We start from the raw sequence: 24,196 nt of genomic DNA on the forward strand, positions 1-24,196 counted from the left end.
TCCCCTTTTCCCCTCTTCCCAAACCCTAATTGCACATTGCTTCAGAAATAATTTAACGTACTTTTATTTATGTTTATATTCAATTTTGTTTTATTGGGATAAAAAAACCTCACTATCTTCCAATCTCAGTGTTTCACCATTGCCATAAACCAAGATCGTCGTCGCCTCGTACGCCTCCGCTACTGCGCCGCGCCCCATCTTCCCGCCCTTCCCGCACTCAAAACAAACAAACAGTTTAGAAATACAGTGCAGGGAGGGGCAAAAAATCCCTCCGGGGGCTCTAGTGGGTTGAAGTGAATGTCTTCTAATGGGTTGACGTTGTCGAAGAAGAAGGTGTCGATGTCATAGGAGGGTTTGCATTTGGCGTAGAGGATGGAGGGGTGGTGTTAGGGTTTGGCGAAGAGGAGGAAGACGGTGTGCAACGACGAAGGGAGGAGAGAGAAGCGGAAAGAGGGAAAAACCGAAAATGCTACGCAATAAAAAATTGTACAGCTAATTCATGTTTCGCCAGGTAAGCAACTCTGCCGTTAATCTTTCTAACGCCGTAAGCAAAAAGGACTAACGTGCACTATTTTTGCGAAAAGTAGGATGTTAGTGAACTTTTGAAAAGAAGGAGGACAACTTAAACAAACCATACAAATCGAGGGACCAAAATAGGTATTAAACCAAGGAAATAAATATGTGTTACTTGTGAATTAATATAGTTTATAAACATCAACAATTGAATTTAATTAATATGGAGAGAAATAACAAAGAGAGAAGGTTGTAGGGGAATAAAATTATATTACAAATTAAATATTTTGTTGGTTTGGACGAAAACATCCTTTGTAGTGGAATTCTTGAAGTTGGCGCCACCGTAGCTATTGCTAAGTGCTAACCTAACTAACACATCCACTTTCTTTCTTTCTTTCTTTCAATCACATTCTTTCAGATTTCAACCCCTATTCTACCGGATCTGACCCGAGCCCGATAATGGTATCCGCTTCCGATTTCGACGCCCTCCAACTCCCAGATCGGTGCTCCCCGACTTCGCGGATTCCGAGGCTCGGTCCCAGCCGCCTCTCCAGCTCCCGCAGATCCCAATCCCACTCTTCTTCGTGGTTCCGAAGGAAACGATCCAAAATGCTTCTGGCGCTTATTGCGTTGCTCGCTTCCTTTTTCTTCTTCAATTGGTTCATGCTTCTCCGCTTACAATATCAACACCATGCACCCCATCCTATTCCCAAGCCTACACTCCGTTCATCATCGGCTTCACTTTCCCTTCAGGTATGTGCCGTGCTTTATTACTATACACAATAATTAAAGCGCTTTTATTTCTCTGCCTCTCAACGAGTTTGTTCCGATATTTTCAGGGGAAAGTGAATAACAAGACCGGAAATAAGAAAAAATCACAGAAGGGGAATTATGTACGGTTGTTGGCATTGGCTGCACATGCTTTGGCTGAGGTATACGAATGGATATCTACATGGCTATTTATAGAAGTAGTGGTAGATGATATATGAGTGATTATTAACGTAAAAACCATAAACCATGTGTGTAAATATGGTTAACTTTGTCGCACATGTAGGTCAGAATATATGAATTTGGTTGTGTATAATTATTATTTTGTCCTTTTGACATTTATGGATAGTTAAGAACTTGGCCAACAAATGGATTTTTGGAGGAGGAAGCATAATTCTTCTTCCTGCTGGAAAATCAGTTATTTTTTTAAGGTTTAAAGCTTCAAACGAGAACTACTGCTACCTTCGATATTTTGTCTCATTGACTTGTAATATGCCGACCATGGTAACAAACGCAATCCGTTGAGCTGAAATTTTCTCTTTCGGTTATGACCTTTAGGTTTTGGACATAATTCTTCACATGTATGAAGGGGAGAAAAGATGAAAATGTGAGCATATCTCTGCTGGGTGCAGAGCTTTTCTCTCTCACCAAATAGTTTTAAAACTTTCCCTGTGTAATGCTATGCATCACTTGGTAATCAGTCGTATTCATAACAAACTTCTCTGTCTTTGTTCTCCAACTTCTTGCCCGCTATTTTTGGTATTTGGTACCAAAACAAGCAATATATCGATGCACTACTGACTTCAAATCTTTATCACATACATGCCTCTTTGATATTTGTTTCTCCTTTTTTTTTCTCTTCTCTACTGCAGCTGCTGAATTTCTACAAACTGTATCCATCATCTCTTTTTTGCCACCATTCTTTCTCCCCTAATTATTTCTAGCCGTTGAATTTTCAACTTCCTTGTTCACTCTCATTAGAATCACCACCTGCATTATCTACAGAGGTGGCCTGCCTTCTCTTTAGATAGTTTCCAGATCTCTTCTTTGACACTTTTGGGAGTCTTGGTTCATGATACAACATTGTCGTTCTTTAACATTGTCGTTCTTTGGCATTATATGTTCTTTGGCTCTAGCAATCCCCCGTTACATAATTTTCCCACAATAATTATAGACAATAGCGTTAAAGTTTGATTCATTCAACGGAAGACAATGCTTCTAACTTGGTCATTCCTGTTGGACGTTCTTGATGATCAGATGACACTGGAAAATAGATATAGCCCATGCTTCATATTTATGTATTAGAGAATAGGTATTGAGTAAAAACGAAGGAAAATGAATCGAGAAGGGTGGGAGGCGCTGTTGTTGTGGAAACAAAGAGGAATCAGAAAAAAGAAAAAAATGAGGACAAATCATGCTTGTTATTGTTATTAATTAGTTGACTGCTTTTCATTATTTTTGCATTATAGTTGTATATCTGCATTTATATATTTATCTTTATGTTAGGAATTCAATGTGAGTTGGAAAGTCGCACATTGGTTAAGATAAATATTATATAAGTAGAAGAACCCATAAACCTTTTACCTTAAGGTTTTGGGTGAATGTGTTGTTCTGGTCTCTTGTATGGATTCATTCACGACGGATTGGTGCAAAATCTCTCTGTTGTCTTCTCTTAAAAAATCTAACAGTGGTATCAAAGCCAAGTTCATCTTGATGATCAATTCAATCCAATATTGTTATAAAGTAGGTGAATAATCCTAAAGTTTAAGGATTTCTTGTATCAAAAGTCTTCAATTTCAAGAAAGCATGTCTCATTGTAGAATGGTGGTATAAAGGAAGGGTCACCACTAAGATACTCGTGCTTGAGAGGGAGGTATTCTAGTGTAGAGATACTTACTTGAGGGGAAAATTGTTAGTAATTCAAGGCGAGTTGGAAGTTCCAGTAATATGAACAATATATAAGTAGAATGACCTATAAACCTATTGCTTTAAGGTTTTGGGTTGAAGCTGGTGTTTTGATCTCTTATTTGCTTTTGTTCATGACTTGTTAATGCTAAATCTTCTCGGTGTCTTCCCTTGAAAAACCACATTTTATTTATAAATTGTATATTTTTTGTCCACAAATGGATTTTAAACCTAACTTAAACCCATAAAATTGGATTGTAAGGTAAGGTGCTGGTGAAACAATAGGCCTAACAACAAATTTCGCTAGTATAAGTTCTAACTCATGACTCTGATACCATGTTAAGAAATGAATTTTAAGCCTAACTCAATTCCACAAAATCATCTTGCAATGTGAGGTTTGCACCCACTTATATGTTGTAAACTCACTTTATCTCTAGTCGATGTGGGATCTCCAATAGTTTTCAATATATTTTTGTGTTGCCAATATTTTCTTTTGTCCAATATCGTGAACTCTGCAAGTTCTTAAAATGTCTAATGGTGGTTAAATTTGCTTTACTCGTAATGAAGAGTTAGTGAATATGTATGCAATTATCAATCTCTACTTGTGGTACTGTTATTTAAATATGTTCAATAATGGTTAATAATAATGACACAGATTATAGAAATGTCTAATGGCGGTTAATTTTACCAATGTGTATACGCATTAATCATTTGATAACTAATGGTTAAATATGCCTCACAAGTTATTGATAGTTTTTGAGGTTCTTGAAATATCTAATGGTAGTTATGGTTGATTGTGCGTTAAAAGTGGCTAACTTTCTTGATGGACACTGTGGTACAGTTCTGGACTATTATAATTCTTCTGGTTATATGCCATAAGGTTATAGAGTTATTTCAAATTATAATATAGCTGAGCAAGCTTTTGGTAACTCTGACTTATTGTGCTCAATGTGACAGAATAAACGTGAACCAAAAGATTTGTGGCAGGAACCCTTCGTTCCAGCTTCTTCTTGGAGACCTTGTGCTGATCAGCGGAATTGGGAACCTAATGGTATGTGTGGTTGAAATTTAGCAATTGTTTATAGAAATTAATTAGAATGCAATAATAATGTATATTTGCACAGTAAATTTATTGACTTCCATAATAATTACTTTAGCAGTCATATTTGGTACAATTTCTAATCTGTTGACACATGAATATCAAACCCATTGTTTATACTATGTAAGTGTTAGTGTACTACAAAAGGAACCTAATGGGGTGGTTGAAATTTAGCAATTGTTTATAGAAATTAATTAGAATGCAATAATAATGTATATTTGCACAGTAAGTTTATTGACTTTCATAATAATTACTTTAGCAGTCATATTTGGTACAATTTCTAATCTGTTGACACATGAATATCAAACCCATTGTTTATACTATGTAAGCGTTAGTGTACTACAAAAGGAAAAAAAAATGTTGAATGTGTTATTCACGGCTCTCTTCTTCTGTACTCCAATAGAGGGAAAGAATGGATACATTCTGGTTACTGCAAATGGTGGGATCAATCAGCAACGAGTGGGTGTAAGTATTCTGAACTGATTGGATTTTCAATTTTCATTGATTTTAATGTAAGAAAGCTTAAGTTTTATTTTAAATGCTTTGCATGTCATTTTTGTTGGTTTTGATCTGCAACAGGTTTGTAATGCAGTTGTTGTGGCACGGTTACTCAATTCAACTTTGGTTATTCCCAAATTTATGTTCAGTAGTGTATGGAGAGACGTGAGGTAATGCTGTCTTGTCTCTCGTTCTTCTCCTTCCACCTTGGCCTCCCACTCACATGTTCTTTCTCTGTCATATTTTGTTAATGTCCCATCTATTTGATATTATGAGTGATTTTGAGCAACATGTTAAATACGTTTTTTGATGGTTTGCTGTCTTGAATGTTATTTTACATATCTCATGTACTTCTGGGGGGAAAATAGCATAAATTATTAGGATTTATTGGTTTATCTTTTGTCTTGGATCATTTGAATGCGACTTTTGCTGTCCACGGGCCTTCTTTCTTGATGTTGAAAACCTGTTAACATAACTTATAATTGCTTATTGTATAATTTCTTAGTCAATTCAGCGATATCTATCAGGAGGAGCATTCTGGGGGAAAATAGCATAAATTATTAGGATTTATAGGTTTATCTTTTGTCTTGGATCATTTGAATGCGACTTTTGCTGTCCACGGGCCTTCTTTCTTGATGTTGACAACCTGTTAACATAACTTATAATTGCTTATTGTATAATTTCATAGTCAATTCAGCGATATCTATCAGGAGGAGCATTTTATTAACTACTTGACTCCTGATATTCGGATAGTGAGGGAACTTCCTAAGGAGCTACAATCTTTGGACCTGGAGGCAATCGGTAGTGTTGTAAGTTACACCCTAGCCCCCCCTAATAGCAGCCCTTCATGTAAACTGATTAAACTCGACTATTTTTGTCGTGTATTATTTTAATTGTTGGAATGCTCTTCCAGGTGACAGATGTTGACATGGAGAAGGAGGCTAAGCCAAGTTTTTACCTGAAACGCATCTTACCTATTATACGTAAAAATCAAGTTGTTCACTTTGTGGGATTTGGGAATCGCTTGGCTTTTGATCCAATCGCATTTGAGCTGCAGGTGAATGATCTTAGAAGCATAAAATATTCACTATAATTTTCATGAACTCAAGCTCTTCAATGCTCTGTTTTTTTCTCTGTTTTATATCTGAAGCTCTCTTCCTAATTGGGGAACTTCATATAGAGACTTCGATGCAGATGTAACTTTCATGCCCTGCAATTTGTTCCCAGAATACAAGAAACTGGTGCTTTGCTTCTTAAAAGATTGCGTGAACATTCAGGTCTCGTTGGACCATTGGACCATCATCTTGTTGGTCCATTTGCAGAATCAATTAAGGAGAAAGGTGAAAATGATGCCAAGAAAGCATCCAAATACTTAGCTTTGCACCTCAGATTTGAAATTGACATGGTAGCTCATTCTTTATGCGAATTTGGGGGAGGTGAAGAAGAGAGGAAAGAATTGGAAGCATATCGTGAAATCCATTTTCCTGCATTGTCACTGCTGAAGAGGACTACAAGGTATGCATCATAATCGTTCCATCTGAAACTTTTCCCTCCTTATGCTACGGTTGGAAAAACTTGGTCTATATATTTATCTTTTAGACACGTCAATTTTAATTTATGAAGAAAAGAGCCTTATTCACTAAATAATTGAAATCTTCTATGCAGATTACCTTCTCCTTCTGAGCTCAGGTCTGAAGGCCTATGTCCTCTGACACCTGAAGAATCTATCCTTATGCTTGCTGCTCTTGGTTTCAATCGAAAAACACACTTGTTTGTAGCTGGTTCTAATTTGTATGGAGGTCGCTCACGATTGGTTGCTTTGACCAGCCTGTACCCTAAATTAGTTACCAAAGAGAACTTGCTTTCTTCGACAGAACTTGAACCGTTTGCTAATTATTCCTCTCAGGTTTGTTAATAACATGCTACTGTTATTCTTGTTTAGCTCACATCAATGATGTCACAAATATAATGTAGTTCCTTGCAAGATATTTTTTTTGCTTTTTACGTTACATTGCTCTTCATAATTTTTCTTGTCCAATTTTTGGCATTATTTAACGTTGAAACCTGAAATGTCTTCTCCCGATCTCTCTATGTTCTGTACATTGCACCTCGTACTTATTAAAAATCTTGGCATTATCTGAGCGTGGATACTTGCTATATCTCTCTCAATAGTATGCTTCATACTGTACATTGCTCCTCCGTCTCTCATTTTGAGAACATAATTACTGAAAAAAACACTGCGTTTTGTTTTGGTTCTACTGGTTATTCTCTTGATGATTGACAATAAGCTGTCTCTGTTGTAGTTAGCAGCACTAGACTTTATAGGCTGCACTGCTTCGGATGCATTTGCCATGACTGATTCTGGAAGTCAGCTGTCATCTTTGGTCTCTGGGTTTCGAATATATTATGGTGGTGGAAGAATGCCAACAATACGTCCAAATAAACGGAGGCTAGCGAGTATATTTATGAAGAACTCCACTATAGAGTGGCGTGTTTTTGAACAGAGAATGAGGAAAGCAGTTAGGCAAACTAAACATGTACAGACAAGGCCAAAGGCAAGAAGTGTTTACAGGTATCCTAGGTGTAAAGATTGTATGTGCAGGACAGACTGATTTTTTTTATTATTATCTTGACTGTAATTATCCATTCTCATTGTAATTTGTTACATTTTTTGTTCATTATTCCCATTCAATATAGATTTGTTCGTGCCCTTATAACTTTACTTTCCATGGGATTTGCTCAGACGACACAGTTTTATATGTTATACTGAATAAGATTCTGTTACAAAAGCCGAGAATGCACATATTTTTGCTGATAAATGGACCGGTTTAATCTATAACAATACTTTGAATATGGTTGCGTTATAAAGTTTGTTATCGGAATGCACAATTGTGTAATCTACAATCCAAAAAGAATAAAATCAAAAGCTTTTTTTATATGAAGATACAGGAAGAAACACATGGAGAGTCTTTTTTGACTTTCAGTACGAAGACAAAGGAAGAAACATATGGACCCGCAGAAAGAAAGTGCCTACAAACTGATGGGTTGATGAAATTTGGGCTTTTTAGTCCAAACACAATTGATGACTACAACAAAAAGATGAGTGTTTCATCCTACACCACCAACATTTCATTCTGTACCTCTAAAAATTCTATTTTTAACCTTTTAACGTCTCAATGCAACTTTTTAAAAAATTTTAACTTTTAATAAATATATTATTCAAAAATTTTAACTTTTAATAAATATATTTTTATTTACTTCTCTTTCTTATTAAAGTACTTTAATAAATATTTTTTTTATTTTCTTCTCTTTTCATTAAAGACACTCTAATTTAATTTAAAATTTAAATATTATTTAATATAATTACATATTTTAATAATTATTAAAATATGATTTATATTATAATAATAGTTATATTAAAAAAATAAAAATAAAATAATTTAAATAAAATAAAAATAAAAATAAAAAAATGAAGTCATAATAATAATATTATAAAATTTGATTTGATATATTAAAATATATTAAAATATTACAATAAATTAAACAATTATTAAATTTTAAATAAAAACAAAATATTTTAAATATGCTAACAGTTTTGTTTTTTATTTAAAATTTAATAAACATTTCATTTAATTGAAAATTATAATATTATTTATTATATTTTATATTTTAATAAATATTAAAATATTATTTATATTTTTATAATTGTTTTATAAAAAAATAAAAATAATAATAACTAAAATAAGAGTTATAATAATGAAAATAAAAATAATATTTAAAATTACATTTGATATATTTGAATATATTAAATTAAATTAAATAATTATTAAAATTAAATGTAAACAAAAGTTTGGAAAAGTTTATTAATCGGATATCTATATCCGTATTATATATTATCGGACCTCTATATTCGATTAACTAATTTTTTTAAAAAAATTAATTTAAATTTTAATAATTATTTAATTTAATTGAATATTTTAATATAAGGTAATGTATTTAAATATATTAAATGTGATTTTAAACACTATTTTTCTTTTCATTATTATTAATTTTATTTTAGTAATTGTTAATTTTACTTTTTTTATAAAACTATTATAAAAATATAAATCATATTTTAATAATTATTAAATTATAAAAATATAATAAATAATATTATAATTTTTTATTAAATTAAATATTTATTAAATTTTAAATAAAAAACAAAACTGTTAGCATATTTTATCGGTTTTAATATTCAATAAACAAGTTTTTTAAAGTATTCGTTTTCATTTAAAATTTAATAACTGTTTAATTTATTTTAATATTTTAATATAATTTAATAGATTTGAATATATTAAATCAAATTTTATATTATTTTATATTATTTTTATTATTATTATTATTATTTTCATTATTTTATTTTTATTTTTTAATATAACTATTATTATAATATAAATCATACTTTAATAATTATTAAAATATAAAATTATATAAAATTATATTAAATAATATTTAAATTTTAAATTAAATTAGATTGTTACAAAGGTGATGCAGAATGCCTTTAATAAAAAAGAGAAAAAAAATAAAAAGTTATTTATTAAAGTGTTTTTAATAAGAGAGAAGGAAATAAAAAGACATTTATTAATGTTAAAAATGAAATTTTTAAAAAAGTTTGATGGGTAAGATGTTAGAAAGCTAAAATTGGAATTTTTTGAAATACAGGATGAGATGTTAGAGGTGTAGGATGAAACACGTCAACAAGATATGTATTTTTTTTAAGGGTTTAAAATTAAAATTTGATATATACCATATCAATCCACCCGACCAATAAAAGACACTACATTTGACGGATATAAATCCATTTTACAAACTGATGGGCTTATTGAGTTTAGAATAAGAAGAATGATACTTAGAATAAAGATATTTTAACACACCATTTTTACATTTATTTGATATTATTTTTTTTTTCTTAAAACAATACAAAAAATTTACTTTTTATAATTATTTTAATCTTATATTATATATCAAATTAACGTAAAAGTGTATATACTTGAGTATTAACTTGAACTCATTTACTGATCATACTTCATATTAATAGGTTTCTAGTACTGTTGCATAAATACTTTCTATTAAATAAAAATATTAATTTTATTTTGATGCACTAAAAGAACTTATACTTATTTTGTGAATAATTTTTAAATTTATATTTTAAAAAATATAAACATAATCTATAATAATATAAACATAATCTATAATAAAATATTGTGACCAACTTTTTCATTAGAAAGGTGTGGTTGTTGTATAAATTTGTTTAAAAGGTAAGTTCCAAATTAAACTCAATAATCTCAACAAGTTGAGAATAGCGTTTTGTAAAAAAAAACCGAACTTAATATCCTTAAACCTGAAATAAAAGAATTCATTACACTGAAATCGCGAACACTGACAATGTTATTCGTACAATGTGGTTTAAATTTCCTGTGAGAACAATTTCACCAAAGGTAAAATTCTGCATTGGTTGGACGACACTGATATGTATATCCAAATCTTGCGTTCCTTGCGGAGTTAAGGTAAACCAAGTTGGATACAGGCAGATGTCAGTTCCATTTGGGGGACGAACAGTGGCCAAGTACGTCTCTGTGGTGTTCCCCACGTTCGTGAAAGTTCTTCGGACAGAAACTGATCCTCTCAGCGCAGATACTGTAACCGAAGGAAGGTTTAGGCTGAAAGGATGGGCAAATGGGTGATTGCATTGCTCTCCAGTAGCTGCAACGACTGCATCCGTGTCTATGTCCGGCAAAGAGCACAGGAAGCTGATGAAGTCTGCATAATCTGTTTCAGAACCAATGAATGATTCAGGTTGCTTCCAGTAAAAGAACTATGTTGATAAACAAGTGATTATTACGTACCTGATGAAAGTACCAAACCAGGATCAACGGCACGATTGGGGTTGACAAAGCCTGAGCCGTAATCAAAAGGAGTGGCCGGTAGCAAGGTGTTGACCTCATAGCCTTCTGCCATTATAGGCTGTCCAAGATGGTCATACTTTGAGCTTGTTGTAGAGATCGCAGAAGCTATCATGGATGGAGTCCATGATGGATTGTGTTGCTTCATCAGTGCTGCTATTCCAGCCACATGAGGTGTGGACATGCTGGTACCAGATAACAATGCAAAACTGTTCCCTGTATTACCAAAAGAGTGTTCAATGATGTTTCAGTGTTGTCAACTATTTCTCTTTCATGAAAGATGGTAGTAATGGTACATTGACATTTTAGATAGAATTTGTAAAAAAGAAGAGAAAAGCACCTCTGAGGAAAGGTTCTGAGGCACTCATGGGGGCCCAGGCCGCCCAGATTTGGTGTCCTGGAGCAAGAATATCAGGTTTAAGAACATCTGCAACATTTTTTTTATTGTCAATGATATCTGGACCCCTTGAAGAAAATCTACTGACTATCGGTGATCTTCCTGTGAAAGAAGCAAGTCTTCCTTCTCCCACAGCTGCCAAAGCACCAAACTCTCTGCCATTTCCTTTCTTGTTCCTCTTTGTTTTTTCTTCATAGTACTTTAATATAGCCTACAATTTCAAGCAGTATGTTAGTTATCTCTTTACAAAGATACAGTTACATAAAAGATATATAATTATAATAATAATAATAATAATAGCAAGTCCTCCCTTTTGTACCTTGGCATCCTCCACACGAGGGATCAAAATACCAGAAAAGGCAAAAGGCATTGGCTCTGCAATATAATCACCATAGCTTGGGTTCGCAACTAAAACAAAGCCCTCCATTCCCAGAGCCTTCACGGTGCCAATAATACCAGCAAGAGTTGAGGTGCCATTATAGAACCCACCTGAGAATGTGCAGATAATGATACTTCCCAACACTATATGAGGGTCCAAAACATCTGGATGTTGGCACTCCTCAATGTACTCAGTCTTTGGTCTTGTTCCACTCATTTTGACCGCATCCTTAGCTAAAACAAGCTTATGCCAAACTGATCCATTTCCAAAACTTGGTCCTGTACATTATGTGAGAATTTCATACATTAAGATCACTTGGAGCACTAGATATGGACAAAATATAGGTTGATATATATATATATATAAGAGTGTATTGAGAGACAGAAGTACCTGATAGTCCCACGCCACTAAGTACTGCGCCATTTCCAAGTACAAGTGAAGAAGGGTACCTTCTGTTTGTGGTGCTAGCGGCAACAGTTACACTCCAAGGACTGAATGACACTACACTTGAAGATGCGGGACCGTTGTTCCCTGCAGCTTGCACCACGAGAACTCCTGCTTTTCGTGCAAACAACAAAGAAATGTCAAACATGTTTAAGAATGTTAACGTGTGTTCTGGTGGTCCGTTTGGTCCCACAGATAGCGATAAGATATCCACTCCATCCAGAACAGCCTGCGCAAATCATGCAAACTATTTCAGTTGTTATGGCCACTCACACTAACAGACCAACACTAATATGATCTAATCAATGTATGTTAGGAAAGTTTTCTCTAAATAACTTCTCCCGTTCACTGTATCTTCCTTCTTGATTAATTTTAGATACTTGAAGGATCTAATCCATTGAGAACGGAAGCGAAGCTTACGTGATCGATCGCAGCAATAACATCTGCTAGAGTTGCCACGGATGGATACATAGCCTTATAAACAGCAATCCTGCAAACGACAGCATCGTCCGAAGACACAAAAATGTCATTATACATCTTTTTGAAGTGTATGTTCTACACTTTTTTTCTTCTTGTAACAAAACAACCAGCCACAAAACAAAATTAGAAGGCCCACCTTGCACGTGGTGCTATTCCACTAGCTTTCCCGTAGCAAAAACTGTTGACTACAACAGGAACACCAGCATTTCCAGCAGCAATAGATGCCACATGACTGAAACGAATGGAATTAGCCATAGGAAGGTACATTTTAAAGACTGTTAGTTACAAGAGTTGATAACAAACCTGCCATGTCCATCTGCATCATAGGGTGAAAGAAAATCCTTGGAAGGATCGAGTGTAGCAGCAGCTTCAGCCCCAGCAGAGAAATACCTGGCGGCTACTATCTTTCCATTGCAGGAAGTAGGAGGGAAGAGAGGACCCATCATGCAGGCACCCTCAAAACGAGAGAGGTTTGATTTGAAAGGTAGCATGGGATCGTAAGCAAAGCTGGGATGAAAAGGGTTGATGCCACTATCCACAAAACCAATCACAACTCCTTCACCTGCATTTGTTTCTCCTCCTTCCTGCGCCCATATTCCATTTGGTAAACTTAGAAATTCAGGTGTGTATGTTGTCATCTTTTTCACTCCTCTGTCTTTCTCTACCAACTTAACTCCCGGCTTACTTCTTAGTCTTTCAGCCTGCAAGTTTTCGTCACCACCCCCATGCACACGTAAATGACATTATCTTTTGACCTTAATGTTAACAATTCAGGAAAAGGACAAAGATATGTTTTATGTTAAATAAACCTGGGAAGGGGTTGTGTGGACAGAAAAACCATTGATGATGTGTTTATAACTGTGGAGTTTGTTGTAGCTTCCTGTATCTAACGTTGTTTGCAGAAATAGATCGTGAGATGATGATATTAAGTGCTTTGCATGTGTCTTTGAAGCTTCCCTGATTAGCCACACACATCAGAATAAGAAACTATGGTTAGGTTTTCTGATCAAAAGAATCAATGATTGAATCATTGATAAATAATTTACACTAATGTTGACATAAAGGAAATTATCATCATTCATCAGCATAACTTGTATGTGATTCAGGATTGAATATGCAGCTCAAGATTTCTGCTCTAGTACGTCATTTAATTTTCATTTTGGTGAATAAAACTTGAGGAATGAATATTGCCACATTTTAATAATAACTATGGAAAAATATTACTCGACAACACTTTTATTTTTCTATACTCATTTGACAAATATCTTTTATAATAAAATATTATATTAACATAATAAAAATAAATGTAAAGGAAATTATAATAAAATAATAATTTACCAAGCCTTAATGTTAGTTTTGAAATTTTAATGACTATATTTTTTAAATTATTAATAAAAATTATGCAATAGTTATGTACACTGTCACCCAATAAAGTATTATTGTATGATAATTTTTCGATAGAATATATATCATAAGTCATATTCGAGTTTCTTGATATGTATAGTTCGAAAATTTTATTGCATTCTAATTAAACTCTTTGGTAAGTACCAGAAAAAAAAAATCCGTCCCGAATTTATTTGTAAAGTAATATTATTTAGTGAAAAACAATTTTTTTAGTATCTTTCTTCCTAAAATTAATTCAAACATACCCATTTATAAGAAAAACTTAAAATAACAAAATAATATAAGAATGTTTAAAACTACTAGCACAAGTGTATTTCATTAAGTAAAATTTTAAAATATAAATATAACATTTTAAATTATAAAAATATGTAGAATTAATTTAAATGTATGTAAGCTAAACATGCAAGTTATTCAGATTTAACAGAAAATAATATTTTAAAAATAAATATTTTATTTGAAATAATAGCAACGGAAATTTTTGAAAAAACAATATATAAATATTTTGAGAAATTCACACTTATAAATGTAAATTATATATATATATATATATATATATAATTAATTAATATCACAAGCTTTTATGTGAATTATGAATAGTTTAATACTTAATAGAATGTACTTATTAAATCATAAAACTGTAAGTTACTTATAATGTTTATGTCACTTATATATTAATTGCTTAGTAAATATATATTAATTGCTTAATGCTTTATATAAATACAGTAATTATAATTAATTAATATCACAAGCTTTTATGTGAATTATGAATAGTTTAATACCTAATAGAATGCACTTATTAAATCATAAAACTGTAAGTTATTTATAATGTTTATGTCATTTATATATTAATTTCTTAGTAGTTAATATATATTAATTGCTTAAATGCTTTATATAAATACAGTAATATATATATAATTTGATGTTTTGATAAATATGTATAATAAGAAAAATGATACTTCAATTTACATAAATTTTTTATATTTATTTGATATTATCATTTCTTATTATTACTCTCTTTTTTATGAAAAAATATAAAATTCTATTTTTTATGATCATTGTATTTTTATATTGTTCTGTGTCAAATCAAAATAAAAATGTGTTATCGTATAATTATTTATATAAAAATAAGTGTTAAATTGACATCAACATTTATAAACGACTAACAATGTGATGTTTAATAAACACATAAATCAACTCTGAAGAAAATGAGTATAATAAAACATGATTAAAAAGTAGGAATTGAAATATAACATTTTGTACAAAGAGAATATATATATTTACCTGTTGGATTGCATTGTTGATGAATGTTGTTGAATGGAAGGTTGTTGAGTAAAAGCAAGTGCATCTCCTTCCATTAAGACCAAATATATCGAACGCTCTTCTTCCTTCAAACAAGTTATAGCAGCCATGAACATGGAGATCAGAATCACTGCTATCAATGGTAAACCTACGGAAACAACAATCACTTTCGCCATTCTTTCTCTAATTCTTCTTTTTTCAATCATCAATGCTAATCATTCTTCTTATACACTCTGCAACGTCACTCTTAAACTTCAGTTTGCCACTGTAAGCAAATTTGGCATGTCTTAGTCCAACCGTTACTATCTATTATTCAAAATTATCATTACTATATTGCATGTGCCTTTCACGCAAACAAACCAAACTTTAGTCCTAAAAAAAGGACATCCTCGTCAATTAATTAGTCGCTTCAATTAATTCACAACATTTTTTTATTGTATTTTTTCTAGAGTTAGAAGAGTTTCATTGTTTTTTAATTGATTATTACCAGTAACCTCTTTCAAAAGAAGTGTTAATGAGCTGGAATGGATCACTTCTCATGAGGGTAAACTCCTCTTCCGTGTGATACAGTGAAATGGATTATAAAATATTGTCTTGTAAAAGAGTAACAAAAAGATCACACGTTTATATTTATTTGTCATATACTATATAAAAAGTAAAATAATTATAAAAAAATAAATTTTTATATTTTAAAAAAAATGTAACAAAAGGTAATGTTAAATAAATATAAAAAAAATTATGTGTAAAGTAAATTTTTTGTTAATAAAAATTTCCGTTTCTTTAATGCAAACTTAGCTATATTTTTTAATGTAATTTATACAAGGTCAGAAGCTAGACCGTAACGATTGAGATAAACTGTGATGTTAAAAAATTATCTGATAAATATATAAACATAAAAATATCATTTTTCACAATTATGTCTGTTTTTCAGGTAAGAATGTTAACCACACAAAAAAATGTTAAAAAGGAACATTAATTTGAAATGATTGCGAGATTTTGATTTTTTTTTTCACTTGAGACCTTTTGTTACAAATTGCTGACTGGTGTGTGAAAATTATTTTCAAAAAATTTGGAGAGAAAGAGTCTAATTCAGAGACAAGGATTCAGATCACTTTCAAAAAAAATTATTACTTTAAATATGTCAAATTCTCTAACTGTTTTGTAGTTTTAAAAGTACAAGGATATTCAGATTTCAAAATATTAACTGTGTGAAAGACTTTATATACGAAAACGCTATTGAACTTGTATTTTCGCATTTTTAAATATTTATTATGAAAAAGTGTAATATTCATTATATATATATATATATATATATATATATATATATATAAATTTTTTCAAAAAGGTATAATATACTTTTCAATAAATTTTCATAATTTTATGTAAAATACACTATACATATTTTTTTCAATTTTAAAGAACTGGCAATTTTAAAAATTTGAAAACAAAAAGTAATTCAATGTATGTATAATACATAATAATATATAATATAGTATAAAAGCCTAAATATATAATCATATTCTTCTACAAGTAGTAAAATAATTCTCTTTAAACTATTTTATTTTTTATTATTATGGATACAAATATCAATTTTTACTAATATGAAAATTGTACCATATTTTTATGTTTTACATTTTTTCAATATCAAATCTCTATTTTATAGAATTGTTTAGTGATTTTAGTATATCAAGACAAATCAAATTTAAATATTTTACTAATAAAATTTTATTATGATTTTGTTATGCTCTTTTCAGGGATTAAAAAAATATAGGTTCAAAAACATTGAATTGTTTTTTATGTATGTATTTTATAACTTTTTAAAGTTTACTTGTTAATTCTTTAACATCATAATGAACATTTTAAATCTAGTAAAACTATATTATTATTTATTTATTATTATTATTAGGCTTAAATACTAATTTAGTAATAGAATATGTAATTGAATAGTAAAATTATATAATTTATATATAAAAATTTCTATTCTAAATATATTTTAGACACGTTTTCAATATTAAAAGTAACATATATCTCATTTTCTCCTATGAAATTATTCAATGAATTTGCATACAAAATCATAATAAAATAGTTTATTACGATGATAAATATATTTAAAAATTATGACATCCGTTATTTAGATTACTTTATTATTAAATAGTATTATGAATATTAATATCGTCATAAATAATATTATCAATATTAATAATAAAAAACAAAAGTATTAAATTTTTTGACTTATTAAATAATATTTAATAAAACATAAAATTGTTAAATCAATTATTAAATATACGAGAGAAACTGTTTTTAAATTTATGAAACAGCCTAAATTTTTAATATTTTACAAATCAATAAACAATTATATTAAAAAGAAAAAAATAGAAATAATAAATGTGTAAAAAAATATTATATATATATATATATATATATATATATATATATATATATATATATGTAGAGTTATAGATTAAAAAAGGTTTTATATATATTCAGAGTAATTTTTATACATTATTAACCAATTAAAAATTGTTCATTTCATATATATAAATGCAATATAATAATTTGACTCAATTATAATTTTTATCTTTTAGTCTTCCAAATGGATTTTAATCATTCTATTGTTTCTCTCAATTTCAGTCTACGCAGTATTTGAAAATTTGTTGTTCGCTTTAATCGATTCTCTCTTTTAAAAGTTAGAGGAAAGTTAAAACAAAACAAAAATTTAAACTGCCCTTATTAATTAATGGTAGTACTGGAACAATATAAGTATATTTTAATTAATATTAAACTATTTTTTCAAATATTTTAAATTAATATATCACGTTTAGGTTCAATTGGATACAAAATTAATGCGTGTCCGAAAAGTATTGAACTCAATTTCTGAGAATATTACTTGATATTTCTTATTTTATATATATATATATATATATATATATATATATATATATATATATATATATATATATATATATATATATATATATATATATATATATATATATATATATATATATATATATATATATATATTGTGTTCTTCAGTTATTATTTTAGGTTAAAATGTGTGTCTAGTGAGGTAAACTAACTATACGTGAAGGACACTATAATTCTTAAAAGACTGATGTCTTAAAAACATAATAATACAGCACTTAAAAAGGTTGCTGTGAGATAATTTCAGTTCTTAAATCTTCTCTACACGTTTTCGTTTATCGTACTTTCCTCTTTTTAGGGTAATTTCATGTCATGTCGGTTTATATCATGATATTTACTTTTATTTCAAATCTGTTTGACCTGGTTAATGTGAAAGAATAGTTAGTTTGTACCAGAGATTAAAAATAATCAAACGAATTGTATTCAAAATCATCTAAAATTATTTTTCCATTATTCATACCTGATTTGATTTATTCATCAACTGGAATACAATTATAGATTAATATTACATATTCAACGTAGAGATTGCAATTGTATACTTGTGTTGTACCTTAAATCAGGTACAAAAATTAGGTTTCGTAATAACTATTATTATCTTTGACTTCTTGACAACTTTATATAACATTAATGTTAATTTAATAAAATTCCTATTATTAAAAAATATAACATTTTAATATCCAAAATTATTAATTATAAAGAAATAAAGATAAAACAATTCCAAGTACAAAAATAAAAATAAAAAAAATTGTTTTTTCTTTAATAAACATGTTAAATAAATTTACATTATTTTAATTAATAAAATTAATTATTACAAAATTGAACGTAAATGTAATGAAATCAAGGTATTTCGACAACCAAGGTAAATAATGGGTAACTTTAACTTACCGACGAAAGCAACAATTAACTACTACAAAAACAAACACCGTATATATAAATACTTCTTTTAAGACAATTTACGAGGCCAACAATATTGTATGAAGATGCAGATTTTCTGGAGAAAATTAATTACTGAATAAGGACTTAATATTACAAGTGCAAAAGGTAAATCCTTTTTGAGAGTGTAAATATGGTTACCGAGTAAAGTAAGATACTTATTATATATCAATAAGGCCTTGCTTGCATTTTGACAGAACAGAAAGGCAGGAAAAGGTTTTCTAGAGCATTGTGTGGGAGAGATCGGGAAAGGGATTGGCAAGAACATTTTCCATGTAGTAGTGTGGATGGTTTGGATCAACCACCACGAATTGCATGTCCTCAGAAGGCTTCCAGTGCCGTTTCCTTTGATTAATAAACCAGTTGTTAATTTGCTTCTGATCCAGCCCTGTTGATTCTGCAAGCGCCAGCTTCTGAGATTCCTGTTGTTCATGCATCAAATTCAACCACCTCCTATGTTTTTTCCTTAAAAACACCAATAACATGTTTCACAATACATAAACTAATTAATACATGCAACATACAGATGGGTAAGGCCATTTGTAGTGTCTGCTCCACCAATCAAGTAATTGTTGCCTTGCTTCTTTCGGCAGCTTCCCCTTTTTTCTCTTCTTTGTGAATTCCTGCTTCAAACTACCTAGGTATCCCCGATACTTACGCAACAGTTGACCTTTCAGTTCTTGGTCCTCTGCCTGTGGATCTATTATGTTGTTCTGTACATCAATTTCTTCAGACGATCCATTCCTATCACCACCTTCATTACAAGCTGTTGATCAACCCAATTACAAAACTTAACACTGTATTTCTTACAATGAAATACAAAGAAAACGCTAATGTAAAACGTTTCCTACCACCATTTGTGTTATGGCATGTTTCTAGTACAGTTCGGCATTTGTGAACTTATCTTCAAACCGTAACAATCAAGTTTATATATACAATACAAGTATTAAAAGCATAGATATGATATATTTTACTACCAAACCTATACCTTGTACTACTGTTTGGTGCAGATTTTGACTGGATGGTACGATTACATAAAGGATGACGAACAGTACATCTTACATTAATTAGGAGCAATGAATGAAGAACACAAGTCAGATTTTAAAATGATTCAATAAAAAATAAATCCAAACTCATTCCTTATAAAGACGGTGACTCCATATCCATACTGAGACAGCAAATACCTAAACCCAACAAAGTTATATACTCTTCAAATGAGATGATTTAACTTGTGTAAGCCTAATTTATCAAACGTATTAAACCTTATCAACAAAAAATGGAATTTCACTTGCAGCATGAGGTCACTGTAATTACAGAGAAAAAAATGGTAAAATATGAATTACTTCAAAAAGTTCATGATTAAAGCAGAAGACCACACCGTAATCATCGTCATATTAATCTAAAATCACATGCAACAATACTCATACAGCCACGTTCTTGGAGGGGCCAAAGGAGTAGCAAAATGATATTACCATTAGTCATGGAAGAATTAAAACCATCAAGAAATTAACAGCAACAACAGAAGCAGTAATAACAATAATAATTGAACCCACTTGTTAAACACCTACAAAAACAAATTGTCGAGGGACCCTCTACCCAGAATAAACCCATGAACGTGAAGATTTGTTCCTTTACATCAACAGAAGATCATGCACCACTCTTGGCTCATACATAAATGGATGAATATTTAAGAAATCTCGGTTGTAATTATATCCAAGGCAATACACAAAAACTTTCCAACTATTATTCACTGTAGTCATCAACGCTCAAGCAGCAAAGTTTGACAAATATCGATTGTTGTCACGTTCAAATGCTGATTTCAATCAGCAATGTTAGCACCGTGTAGATGTACATATGGCAAGTAACCATCCATTTCCCGTTATAGACACACCAATGTGTAGTTTTATCATGTCAAAGACACAGTTATAGAAACCATGGCAATATGCACTCCACCGTCGGACACAAACACATGATAAATAATGACAATACATATATACAATAATTGTGAAAATAACCAAGGCCACCCAACTAAAACGCATGAATTTATCAGCATATAAACTATTAAAAGTTAGTTTAGAAAAATCATGAATTGTTTTAGAGCAAAATGATGGTGAATAGCTAAAACCAACAACCACGGAACTAACACTCTTGACTCTTTAGCACCACTTTAAAGAAACCCTAGACTCTCTCCACTAAAACCAAATTCACATTCCAGCTGCCACTCTCTCTGTCGTTGGATTCACTAAGCATGAGGTTTCTTCACACCCAGATGCAAAATAAACAACAGCGAAGTAGAGAGAGCAGTAAAATCAAATAGGGAATCACACAGACAAGAATATAGGTAAAGACTTGTATTTCCAAAAATAAAAAGGCTGAAATGGTGTCAATATCATCAGGGCACGCAGGAAGAGCATAATTTATAGGATGCCAACAAAAGTTTATTCAATGCACTAACACCGATAAGATAGTATACAGGTAGGTACCAACCATTCACATTTTGACAGGAAAAAACACGTTTTGAATCTTCTTAAACAAAGAAAAGACAAATATTCTATATCGATTAAACATCTTTCATAATGAAAACAAACACAGAACGGTAGCAAACTAATTATTTCAACTTTTTAACACAAAAATTGGATGAAGCAAGCACTCAGTTAAATTCAAGAACAAGAAGTTCTTTAACAGCTTTCCCAGAACCTACATCCTTGAAAACACAGACATGCAAAGATATTCAATTAATTAAATTAACATCAAACAGGCAAACACCCAACAAAACAAACATCAAAAGAATAAGAAACATAAAAATCAAAGTTGGAGTTGGGGATGAGGTTATGAATCACCAGTGTCGGAAGAAGAAATAGTAAGAGATTTGAACTGGCACTCGATCCTTTGAAGGAAGAGCATGGCGTCCTTGAAGGGTTTGGAGAGCTCTTGCTCGTACTTGATCAGCATCTCACAGTAAGCCTCCATGAACTGGTCCAGCGCCGGATCCTCACCGATTCTAGCAGTTCCACCTGCCATAGTCACTGCAGAAGATGCACATGCTTCTTCTAGCCTTGCCACCACTTCAGGTGGCGCCCCAACCTGCTAAGTACGTGCATCAACTGTATAAGTAAACCCTTATGACCAAATATCATGTTTGTCATTAATAGTTAAGCTAGCCATCTTTAAAGGGTTTATACTTCTACGACTACTTATTTTACTTTAAATATAATAATAATACGTAGTTTGTCACTGGTATGAATGGATGACTTACTTTAATAAAGGAATTACTTCACATGTTACAACTCAGATCCGAACTTACCAAGGAAAGAGTGAATAAATTAATTAAGCATCGTTTTCAATCACTCCGGTTGTCTATATTTAACTACTTTTCACCCGAGTGGGGAAGGTTGGGTCAATGGATATCATGAGTTAAGGATAACCTTTCGTGTTTTTTCCTTTCCCTCACCTTTTGACAATTGACGTAGGCTGCCAAGAGACGGTGATAGTGAGGATGGGCCATGATCTTGGCCTTCACAGCGGAAGAAGAAGAGGAGGAACTTCCATCGTTGTTGTTGTTCGTGTTGCGGTTGTGGATCTCCATGAAATACCCTAACTCAGAGGTGTTGGTGTTGTGGTTAATGTCGTGGATGCTATTGCGGTTTGGGTGGTGATTGTTATTAGTACTAGGCATGGGAATGAAGAGAGTGTTTGTGTTTGTGTTTTCATTAAGATTACGATTGGGATTATTAAGATTAGGATTTAATGGATGATGTCCACCATGATGAGAAGTCACTAAAGGCATCATCATCATTGGACAAACCCCACTACTACTTGTATTCTCTCCAAAACCCATCACACTAGAAGCCTCGTTAGAACCACCCTCCATTGCCTCCTCACCAATTCACAAACACACCCATCCACACTCTTATCCGTTTCCCCAACCTATTATATTAAAAAATTTACAACCTCGGCCTTATCACATGAAGAGGAAAAAAAATACTAAACCCTTCTCTCCTTTTTCCCTCTCCCTCTACTTTTGCTCCGGAGATGAGTTGTCTTCAGGTTTCCCCCGGATTTTATGCTTCAAGTTTCAGGCTTTTTACAGAAAAATCCAAAACAGTGACCTTGGTGCTGTAGTTCTGGTCTGATGCACGAAGTGGAAGGGCGTTGTGTTTTTTTATCTTTCCTGACAAAATCTACACAATTTTGCTTGGAAAAACGGGTGTTGGGTCTGTCTTATAAACCTTTACGACCACCCATTGAAGCATTCAGTGGAGCATGAGTAGAGAGAGAGAAAAAGGGAAAGATGCACGCATAAACTGACTGGGGTTTGTTGTAGTAGAAGAAAAGAAGAGAGTGGTGGATGGTGATGTAAATGGCTGAGGGAATGGTGCAAAGAAAGGGTGGATTTTACCTTCCCAATGAAACTCTCCCCCTCGTTTCCTGCACTGCGCCACTGGCAAAGAAAAGCAGGAGAGAGAAACAAACAGCGCAATTCTTTCTCAAATCTGACTTCTCAGAAGAGAGAGAAAGAGAGAGGAACGATCAAATCGAGGGAGAGGCAACAAGTAAATACTGACGATGATGGATGATGGAATAGTGGAAGAGATGGATGACACGGAATCACCCTTGCAACTATTTCCACAGTCAGTTTTGATTAATTTTGAAGAGTGAAAAAATGAAAGAGATAAATTTGAAAATGGAAAAAATTGTTTGAGTTGTGGTATATGAGTTTTCTATAATTGAGAAGTTGTGTGGAAGTATACATGATTATGGTTCCTTTTGTTTGAGTTAGAATTCAGTCAGTGTCGATAGTATAGCATCTAATATGAGATTATTCAGTATAGAAAAGGAGCGTGTGTTGCAGTTAAGTAAATAAAGCTGGTAAAGCTTGTGGGACAGTCCGAATGTCTCTTCCTCTCTGCAGTGCAGTGATGAGATGGTGTAATTTTCTCTCTAGTCTGCTAGCATTAGCATTATAGCTTATGTCCCTCATTTATAATCCCAAATAATAAAGACATTTTGTACTCTCCCCCCATTTAATTGCTCCCAACCTACACACCGCATCCTTCCTTTTCTTCTCTTCAAAACTACCACTGATGTCTTTTAAATTATTATATTATTTTTTTCTCATGCTAACAATAGTTGTGTCGAATAAAAATAATTAATAAACATTAAATTTTATCAAAATTTATAGTTAATAATAATATTAAATTAATTTTGAT

At 31.5% G+C, this 24,196-nt stretch overlaps 3 protein-coding genes across 4 annotated transcripts; 1 reads left to right on the forward strand and 2 right to left on the reverse strand.

Annotated features, from left to right (window-relative positions):
• Positions 1-859: 859 nt before the first annotated feature.
• LOC108343691 (O-fucosyltransferase 15) lies at positions 860-7,500 on the forward strand. Its single transcript, XM_017582028.2, has 10 exons — positions 860-1,266; positions 1,353-1,445; positions 4,144-4,237; positions 4,689-4,750; positions 4,865-4,953; positions 5,472-5,592; positions 5,697-5,840; positions 5,964-6,298; positions 6,449-6,689; positions 7,087-7,500. Exons 1-10 carry the CDS (start codon positions 973-975, stop codon positions 7,393-7,395), a joined length of 1,782 nt encoding a protein of 593 aa, XP_017437517.1. The 5' UTR covers positions 860-972; the 3' UTR covers positions 7,396-7,500.
• A 2,657-nt stretch (positions 7,501-10,157) lies between these two features.
• On the reverse strand, positions 10,158-15,330 carry LOC108343686 (subtilisin-like protease SBT2.4). Its single transcript, XM_017582016.1, has 10 exons — positions 15,111-15,330; positions 13,235-13,382; positions 12,729-13,126; positions 12,562-12,657; positions 12,366-12,435; positions 11,892-12,174; positions 11,442-11,779; positions 11,066-11,333; positions 10,669-10,941; positions 10,158-10,591 (listed from the first exon to the last, which is right to left on the reverse strand). Exons 1-10 carry the CDS (start codon positions 15,302-15,304, stop codon positions 10,182-10,184), a joined length of 2,478 nt encoding a protein of 825 aa, XP_017437505.1. The 5' UTR covers positions 15,305-15,330; the 3' UTR covers positions 10,158-10,181.
• Positions 15,331-18,958: 3,628 nt separating this feature from the next.
• LOC108343701 (homeobox protein SBH1) lies at positions 18,959-23,884 on the reverse strand. 2 transcript variants are annotated; one of them, XM_017582040.2, is made up of 4 exons: positions 22,438-23,884; positions 21,827-22,073; positions 19,511-19,752; positions 18,959-19,408 (listed from the first exon to the last, which is right to left on the reverse strand). In XM_017582040.2, the coding sequence occupies exons 1-4, from the start codon at positions 22,855-22,857 to the stop codon at positions 19,208-19,210; spliced, it is 1,110 nt and encodes a 369-aa protein (XP_017437529.1). In that variant the 5' UTR covers positions 22,858-23,884; the 3' UTR covers positions 18,959-19,207. The 2 variants fall into 2 exon arrangements, with proteins under 2 accessions (XP_017437529.1, XP_017437537.1); XM_017582048.2 differs by having other exon boundaries at positions 21,827-22,070; positions 22,438-23,882.
• Between the last annotated feature and the right edge of the window lie 312 nt (positions 23,885-24,196).

This window comes from Vigna angularis, chromosome 1 (genome assembly GCF_016808095.1).
Source record: "Vigna angularis cultivar LongXiaoDou No.4 chromosome 1, ASM1680809v1, whole genome shotgun sequence".
NCBI lineage: Eukaryota > Viridiplantae > Streptophyta > Magnoliopsida > Fabales > Fabaceae > Vigna > Vigna angularis.

Coding starts and splice junctions, on each gene's coding strand:
- LOC108343691 (XM_017582028.2), top strand. CDS start 973: ATGGTATCCGCTTCCGATTTCGACGCCCTCCAACTCCCAGATCGGTGC. Junction 4,238..4,688: donor GCGGAATTGGGAACCTAATG/GTATGTGTGGTT, acceptor GTACTCCAATAG/AGGGAAAGAATGGATACATT. Junction 5,841..5,963: donor CAATCGCATTTGAGCTGCAG/GTGAATGATCTT, acceptor AACTTCATATAG/AGACTTCGATGCAGATGTAA.
- LOC108343686 (XM_017582016.1), bottom strand. CDS start 15,304: ATGGCGAAAGTGATTGTTGTTTCCGTAGGTTTACCATTGATAGCAGTG. Junction 12,436..12,561: donor GGAATAGCACCACGTGCAAG/GTGGGCCTTCTA, acceptor TGTCGTTTGCAG/GATTGCTGTTTATAAGGCTA. Junction 10,942..11,065: donor CTCAGAACCTTTCCTCAGAG/GTGCTTTTCTCT, acceptor TTGGTAATACAG/GGAACAGTTTTGCATTGTTA.
- LOC108343701 (XM_017582040.2), bottom strand. CDS start 22,857: ATGGAGGGTGGTTCTAACGAGGCTTCTAGTGTGATGGGTTTTGGAGAG. Junction 22,074..22,437: donor CCTACGTCAATTGTCAAAAG/GTGAGGGAAAGG, acceptor GCACGTACTTAG/CAGGTTGGGGCGCCACCTGA. Junction 19,753..21,826: donor TATTTCTTCTTCCGACACTG/GTGATTCATAAC, acceptor GTTGATCAACAG/CTTGTAATGAAGGTGGTGAT.